The sequence below is a fragment of the Hevea brasiliensis genome, chromosome 4 (assembly GCF_030052815.1).
Source record: "Hevea brasiliensis isolate MT/VB/25A 57/8 chromosome 4, ASM3005281v1, whole genome shotgun sequence".
Taxonomy (NCBI): domain Eukaryota; kingdom Viridiplantae; phylum Streptophyta; class Magnoliopsida; order Malpighiales; family Euphorbiaceae; genus Hevea; species Hevea brasiliensis.
In genome coordinates this window covers 3111758-3120473 of record NC_079496.1, presented here as the reverse complement: position 1 = coordinate 3120473, position 8716 = coordinate 3111758, and the positions used below count along the sequence as shown (strand labels likewise).

Sequence of the window (8716 nt, the reverse complement as noted above, 5' to 3'; positions counted from 1 at the left end):
GCAAAAAGAATCGTAATTTTCTAAGCTACCACGAATATTTTATGGATTTTTAATCCTATTTAAGCACTAGAAAATTACGAAAAAACAAGGTTCGGGTTTACCTTTGCCGATTCCGACTTCGGGAACGCACTCGGGACATCTGACAATGGGGGGCTAGCCAAAACCTCGGTCCAATTCGGAGACTTTTCCGTGCAGTGCATGCGGCCCGAAATTTGCGAACCGGTCAATCGTCGAATTTCAACGAATCGAGGATACCTACACGAAGCCCATAACACGGGGGTTAGTACATAAATTTTTCAGAATTTTCTAAGCTCATTAAATGCTCGGAAAAACACTGCGAAGTTCCGTGGGACCCACCGAAAAATGATGTCAGAAAAATTCGAAATTTATGTCGTTGCGAAGCTCTCGACGAATGGAGCGTCCTGGTGGCCTCGGTTTTCTTGTGGGATTCACGGTTTTTGAGAAATCTAGCCCAAAAGTCGAAATGGGCTAAAATCTTCCCGAGCAAAAATCGGACAAACCGCTCGATGGATTTCGGCGTTCTTGGTGTCTATGGAAAGCTCTCGCCGAGTAGATGATTTTGGACACAAGACCCGATCCAATTGGTGGCCGGATCGGCCGGATTTGGCCGGGGAAGTCGAAGCGGCGCGCGCGCGCAGGGGGGAGATCGCGCGCGTTTTCCGGCCGTTCACAGGCGTGCCGGTACCGGGACAGTGAGGCGGCGAGGGGAGGACGCAGGGAGGCGGGGAGGAGGAGAGAAAGCGAGAGAAAAGGGAGAGGGGCGCGAGGAAAGAAAAAGGAAGAAGGAAAAGGCCTGGCCTGATTCGGCCGGTCCGATTCGATTCGGCCGGTTCGATTCATGATACAAAATTTTGAATTTTTACTCTGCCTCGGGACCGAAAACGAGATCCAAAAATTCCGAAAAAATTCCATAAAACTCAGAAAAATACGTAGATTCCAAATATATTTTTAGTTTTTGCCACGTGGTCTTTAAATTAATTTTTAAAAATCATCAAAGTTTATATTTTCGGAAAATCGAACCCGATTTTTAAAATCCGAAAAATCTCAAAAAAAATTCCTAAAATTCAAATAAAATTAAAATACAAAAAATACTCATAAATAATAAAATTTTAGGGTGTTACACCTAGCAAGTGCTAGGCAACTCCAACCCCTTCTAAAGAGTTTCACACGTCTCTAGCTCGCCCTAGTAGCTTCCAGATTCTCTCTTGCCTCCTGGGCACATGCTTGGCTTGTCCTGCTCACCCTGCTGCTTTGCTCGCCCAATATAGCTCGGCCCGCAGTCTTGCTCGCCTAATGTAGCTCGGCCTGTAGCCTTGCTCGCCCTGCTTGTCTAGTTGAGGATTTAGCCCATCCTAACCTCGCTAGCTATAAGATTTGCCCCAACCAACGCAGAAAATTTTGAAATTTACAGGAGCTCTTCAGAGGGGGTGTGAAACATTGCATGGGTTTTTTTATATATATTTAATATTTTAATAGAATTAATAAATAAAAATTATATTGAAAATATATTTAATTATAATTATAATGATACAAAGTAGAATGGTATATGTTAAAAGATTCAAAAGTATATCATGCAAAAATTTAACATAAAGTCTTTATTTTTAATAATAAAATAAAAAATTTTTAAAAATAAAGACACTAAAAATAAAACCGTTAGAATAATGATTACAATTTATTATAAATAAAATTATTATAATAAAAATAATTATAATTAAAATTATATATATTTTTTAAAATAGAAATTAAAAAAAAAAGAAAAGAAAGGGTGGGAATAAGGAGGTAATTTATTGTACTTTGAAGTAGTAAAAAGTAGTTATGTTTCTACTTTTAATTTTAAAATTTCAACCTTTCAAATTGAATGTTAATTAAATGGCTTATTATTCAACTAGTCTCGATATTGTGATTTTTTAAGGTTTAGGATGTTAGATTACAAAAGCTACAATAGCTTGTTTTGCTACTTATTTTTCGAAATTTATTTGAAAAAATAAAAATAAATTTTATCAATAGAATGCTTGGAAATAATTGAATATATAGGAATTAAAAAGTGAGAGAAACAAAAGGGTTCACTCACTTTTGTAAATAAAAATTTGGCTGAAATTATATTTTCGTCCATAAAGATATAATGCCATTTTTTTTTTCTATTGAGAGATATACAGATAAAATTTTTATAAGTTAATGAATAGCAGAATAATAATTATTAAATTTTAGATATTAGAATTATTTATAAGAATGCAAAATTTTGAGTTTGAATTTTAATTAAAAATGATTATATAAAAAATATAAGACAATAATTTTACAGATTTTTCTAATGAATTTTAATTTTATTTATATTAAATATTTTTTATATAATTTTCTATTATTTCTCAAATAGTAAAGAATTATTTTTTTCCTCATATAAGATGTGAGAATGATTCCCTTCCTTTCATTTTTATTCCAAACAAATCAGTTTTATTATTTTTTAAATGGTCTTTTAGAAATTTCTATGTGAAAAATATTATCTATTTTTTCATACAATAAAAGAGAATGTATCAAATTTAATATGTTTGATATAAAAAAAATTGTCATAAAAATTTAATATTATATTTTTAATAAAAATTTTAAATATTTATAGATGTACAATAAATTGCAGAAATATGTGCAACGTTGTCGTTTTATCTTGTCATCATCCATATGTGCTTCAGGCGTCCCCATTATTTTAGTTCTTCCCTCTTCATAGTTTCCAAACAGAATCGAATAATAAAGCTCACATGCCTGGCGGTTGCAGCATCAGAGCTCTGTGGATCCTTAACAATCTCGACGGCGTCGTTTTCTCCAGGTATCACCGGAAAATCACAAACATCTATCCTAAGTATATTTGGAATTAAATTACTGGCATCTCTGATCATTACTTACTGATCTGTTTATTGGATTTCAATTTTTGAATCGAAATCTATGTGAGATCATTTGGATTTTATCGTGGTTGATTTGAATTCTCTGTCTCTAAGTTGGTTGATTTCTTGTATTTTGATTATTTTCTTCATATTTTCAAATAAAATTAGGAGGTTTCCGGTGGTGGAGAAGCAGTGGCGGGCTGCTTGCAAGACCGAAAACGAGAGCTCAAATGAGGATCCGGTTAGGTACACTGTTCCACCATTTCTTCCAAATGATTCAGAGATAGCTGCTGCATTTGTGGAGAGGAAGAAAAGGTTGGTTTATTCTTCTTTCTATACATTTTAGCTTTACTCAATTTATTCAAACTTCAAAGAATTAACTGAATTTGTGATGTATTTTAATAATTTTAGTACATCTCAGGTAGTTGCATTACTATATTGGCACTAGCTTACTGATTGTTTCAAGATTAGCATGAATTTAGCAGTTTTATGTTGGTTATATTTGCTTTATTTTTGTTTAAATTCCTCATGTACAATGCTGTTACTTTTTTTTTTTTCAAAATTTTTATTGCGGGAAGTCTTTGTTAGGCTGCTTTAGTCGGTTGTAGTTACTGGTTTATTTATGTCTTTGTAGTGAGGGTTCAACACGTGGGTATGGCATAAGGGTGACTCATTCAGATAAAAGGTCGGACTCCTGGGTTGATGACCCTATTACGCGTCACATTATAAGCCTTCGCATAGGTGCAGAGGAGGAAGGAGAGAGTTATCTATTATGGCCTTTAGTTTTGCATGTAAGGGGCCCTTATTGCATCCTTGCTTTGCCGTTGATTGAGCCAAGGCATTTAAAAGTATATTCAAGATTATGCAGAAGATCTGATTGTGGAAATGCTGCTGGAGTGGATGAAAGCATATCTTCTCTCCTGCTTGATCTTCCTTCCATCACAGGGTATGGTAAGTTACTTGTAACATTAGTTTGATAATGGTGTAACATAAAAATATCTCTTGAGAATTTTCTTCTACCCTTTTCCTTGTCTTCTACTCGAAAGTCTGTTCGGAGTGATGTCTTGTAAGTATTGTTGCTCTAAATGCTGTTACAACCTTCAAGGAGTTGTTTGGTGTAAAGCATATGATAGGATAAATTTACTGGATACCATGAAATAAGCAGTTTATATGGATTTATATCTTATGGTGGGGGTAGGGAACAAATGTTCTCAGATGGAAATTACTAGTTGTTGACAGAGGTAAGCACTGGATGTTGCTGGTTGTCTTCTGCCACTGGTGGCCTCTAGAGTTTGGCTGATGTTTGTTGGGTGGCAAGAGCCCCTCACTTTCTCCCTCTCTCCCATTTACATCCCATTGTCAGTGCAAGTCATCACCGAAGATCTATCCCTACGGGATTTGTTCGTCCCAAAAAACGGGGATATATATTGCTCCCTGGATTGTGTTGTAGCATGTCTCATGGACCTCTCAAAATATTGGATAAATTGAACTCTAGCCTATCTTAGCATGTTGTGATACAAAAAACAGGGCATAAGTGAAGGGGAAAAAAGAAACTGCATCTTTTTTGAATCGGATATGACCATTCCATTATTTTGCCATTTGAATATTAGCCTTTGATATTTTAGATATGCCTATTCTCAGTGTCCTGTCAAGTTAGAGTTTGAGTATCATGCAACAAATTCATTTTATGCTTTGCAAATATGCTTTGCTTCCAGATCAACATGAATTTTTGCCAAGTACCAATTGTATTGGGCATTGTAGTTATTGAAGTTGATAGGATAAAGGGTTTGGTTAAGCTAATGCCTTATTGTAATTGGAATGATTTATTCAACTAAGCCATATCTCTATTGTTTAAAGTGTGACAGTTGATGTAACACTTACTAATAGAATTTTAAATCTCCTGAAAGGAACTTTTTTCTTTGAACGTGGGAATAATAAATGCATTTTTATCCTTTGACTTTACAGAAAATATTTTATTCTATTGATGGTGAGGAAGCTGAATGGTGAAAAAAGATCCATATAGCCGATCCCTATTAGTTTGGGATTAAAGCTTAGATATTGTTATCGTCTTGTTGTTAAAGAAGACGAGAGTTGTCATTATGTGGTCATACAATTTACTTTTGAAGTTTATTGGTTTTAAATTTGTCATTACAGGGCATTCATGGTGGCACTTGCTATTGGTGATATAATTATTGGTGATATGGTGGATCCAGAGGTGGTTGTAAGTGTGTCACCATCTGTGGGAGGACTATTGGATTCCTTAACTGGAAGCATAGGGATATCAGGTATCTCTTCTAGGGCAAAACCTGTTGCAGCACCAGTTGCATCTGCTACGCCATCCAGCACTGCCGCAATTGGAGCTGTTGCATCAGATGCTCCAAAAATTGGTTCAAGGCCTTTGGATAAAGATGCACTTCGAAATTTCATAAGTGGTGCAATGCCCTTCGGTTGGTACTTCTTATGATGGTTTCTGTTGTTTCAACTTTATAAGCATTTAATTGTGGACCAGTGTGCATTTTCCTAATCTTACTAGTTGTTGACATGTGTCTACTGTTTCATTACAGGTACTCCCCTGGACCTCAACTACTCCAACATTTTCACTGTCAAGGTTAACGGGTTTTCTTCATCAGATCTGCCCCCATCAGACCTAAAACAACCAGCATGGAAACCATATCTTTACAAAGGAAAGCAAAGAATACTGTTCACCGTTCATGAGATTGTTCACGCTGCCATGTATGATAGAGATGACATTTCAGACACCATATCCATCGCAGGCCAAATAAACTGTCGAGCAGAATTGGAAGGCTTGCCTGATGTATCACTCCCTTTGACCGGGTTGAACAAGGCTCATGTTGAAGTCTTATCTTTCCATCCTTGTGCTCAAGTTCCAGAACAAGGTGTGGATAAGCAGGCCATGATGTTTTCACCGCCATTGGGCAATTTTGTTTTGGTGCGTTACCAGGCAAATTGTGCCTTTGGTCCTCCTATAATGGGATTTTACCAGTTGTCAATGGTCTCTGAGGACGAAGGTGCATTTCTATTCAAGTTGCAAATAATGGAAGGTTATAAGGCTCCTTTGACAATGGAATTCTGTAATGTAACTATGCCTTTTCCAAGAAGAAGAATTGTGTCTTTTGATGGGACTCCTTCCGTTGGAACTGTTTCAACAACAGAGCACATAGTTGAATGGAAAATTATTCCAAGTGGTAGGAGCCTCACTGGTAAAAGTATTGAAGCAACTTTCCCTGGAACAGTTCGATTTGCGCCATGGCAAATTCAAAGAGCGCCTTCCTCGAAGTCTGGTTCTGATAACAGGAGTGACGGAGATAGTGATGTTGAGACTGAGAGCGCAAACAATATGGTAAATGTGGAGGAATTCTTAATGGAGAAAATGAGTAAGGACCTTCCTCCAGTTGATCTAGAGGAGCCATTTTGCTGGCAAGCATATAACTATGCCAAAGTATGTTTTTTGTCTCCATCTATTTATCTTTGGCTGGCTTCATGCATTCCACAAGACACCTGAATTCATGCATAACTTGGACTTTTGTGTCAAATAATCCTTGAGTTAGGGTTTCTGCTCCAAGAATGAAGAAGAAAGGAGATGAGATAATAGAAGAAATAGGGATGAGAATAGAAAGAGAATAGATGAGGGAAGAATAATATTTTATTTATTGATCATAACTGCTTCCTTTAGATTGCATTTCTATTTGTAGACAGCCTCTCAACTAAGTCTGACATCTTAACAACCTTCAGTTATTTCCCTCCATTTACAACTGCCCATAACAGTTTACATCCTACTTATACAATATATTCTCCTAGACATTCCCTCAGCTCCTGTTCTTCTCATTATCATAACATTTTGTTGCAGGTATCTTTCAAGATAACTGGGGCTTCATTATCTGGAATGTCCATTGATGCTAAATCTGTGAGTTTCTCACTTTTCATCATCTCTCCTAATGTACAACGGCAGGTGATCTTGCATAATACGACATGACACATTTGCTGATGCAAGAATAAGAATAACATTTCTACATATTTTTTAGGCTTCATGGTCTAATATAATACTAGACTTTGTGCACCTTTCAAAGTACATCATATTTTTTCATTTTTATCAATTTGGGTCGTAATTTACTGATTTAGTTTCAATTGTACCCAATAAGTCTAGGGCATCAGGCGTGTGCCCATTGTTAATCCATGAAAATTATTGACTCCGGTATGGACCTCTTACCTAAGCTTGAAGAGCCTCCAAATCATTGCAAAACATGAATTTCAAAAAGCATTTTATGCATTCTGTGTGTGTTCATCAAAGTATACATTTTTAATTTTTAAGATACATTTAGCAACAAGTTACGAGTAGACTTATGAAATACTCTGCTTATGATTGCTTGCTGGTTTTCTTACATTTCATGCTGAACATAGGTGAGCATCTACCCAGCTGTTAAAGCACCTGTGGAGTTGTCAACTCAGGTAATCTTGTCTTCAAAATCCCATCATTTGAAATCTTGAAGTTTTTAGACAAATCTATTAGCAAACAACTGATTAACTTCATCTGAAACTGGTTTACTATCATCTGTCAATGTAATGTGTGAACATATGTGCACAATGCAGAGGTTCCTCCCTGAGCTCATTTTAATTGTATAGAACTTTTTCTTGTCACCACTGCTCATGTTGTCTTCTGCTTTCTTCCTATTTTAAGTTTTTCCAAATTTTAATTTTGACATCACTGTCTTTATGTTTACCGTATGAAAATTTTTGATCTTAAACTCTCAATCAAAGGAAAAATATGCTTATCATATCTTGAGTTAATTTGTTTAGATTCCTCATATTCATGATTTCTCTCCCTTTGTTTAGTTCACAATTAATCAGACTCGTTTCCAATATAAGCCTCAATTTATGTGTCCTTGTAAAACGAACTTATGAAGCCTCCCCGTACTTGAACTAGAGTATGTATATGTCCATTGCTTGTATAATATTCATTCCATTTGCTTGCAACAGGTTACTTCTGGGGATTATATACTGTGGAATACTTTGGGGAAGTGTCCATCTGCAGCAACAGCTTAAGCACATGGATTTTATTGCAATGAAATAATGCAAGAATCATATTATCTCACAAAACAGATGCTTGCTGTTACCCTGCGGACATGCTTTGAAATTCTATACTCGCCGGGTGCCTGGTAATTATTTTGCCATGGGCAGGCTTTTGACAGCGGCATACTCCTTGATGCTCATCATATAGTCTGTGGACCCTATTTTAGAACAGAGGAATGGGAAATGAGGGTAATGTGAGATTTTGGGTGGGCTGGCTATATAAAGAAAATTTTGTCGATGTTGTAAGTTTCCAAAATGGTACATTTTGTGTTTGAATTGAGCCATCACTTCTTTTCTACTGAATTTCCTGGGAGAATGGGGCACAGCCTAGCTCAAGTAGCCAATTGCTTCCATCTTTGATTCTCCTCATGTTTGTCTGTATTCTGTAATATAATGATTGGTTGGTAATTTGTAATTGCTTTTTATCATTATCTTATTATTATTATTAAACTGTTCATTAATTTAAGTCTCTGCCAGATTATGAGAATGTCCTCAGAAGGTTAGTGTTTTTCCATGGGCCTGATATGATCCTTTCGGCTCAATTGTCGAAGATTTGATGAAGATTCGATGCCCAGCCCAATGACTTACTGGTCCGTTACCTGCAATTTGTGTGGGTATTGCATATTATGGGCAATCAGAATTTAGTATTATCTTTTCAGTAATTTCAAAGGTGTACTTTTTTTGTTTTCTCAGGCAGGAAATCATTCATTAAATCATAAGGATTAATACAAACTCAG

General features: G+C 36.0%; 1 protein-coding gene across 1 annotated transcript; it reads left to right on the top strand.

The window, feature by feature from the left end:
• The first annotated feature begins 2676 nt into the window (after positions 1–2676).
• On the top strand, positions 2677–8410 carry LOC110664836 (AP-5 complex subunit mu). Its single transcript, XM_058145027.1, has 8 exons — positions 2677–2836; positions 3060–3206; positions 3526–3837; positions 5046–5338; positions 5456–6351; positions 6760–6816; positions 7311–7358; positions 7887–8410. The coding sequence occupies exons 1-8, from the start codon at positions 2769–2771 to the stop codon at positions 7950–7952; spliced, it is 1887 nt and encodes a 628-aa protein (XP_058001010.1). The 5' UTR covers positions 2677–2768; the 3' UTR covers positions 7953–8410.
• Positions 8411–8716: the final 306 nt, after the last annotated feature.

Coding starts and splice junctions, on each gene's coding strand:
- LOC110664836 (XM_058145027.1), top strand. CDS start 2,769: ATGCCTGGCGGTTGCAGCATCAGAGCTCTGTGGATCCTTAACAATCTC. Junction 6,817..7,310: donor TGTCCATTGATGCTAAATCT/GTGAGTTTCTCA, acceptor TGCTGAACATAG/GTGAGCATCTACCCAGCTGT. Junction 7,359..7,886: donor CTGTGGAGTTGTCAACTCAG/GTAATCTTGTCT, acceptor TGCTTGCAACAG/GTTACTTCTGGGGATTATAT.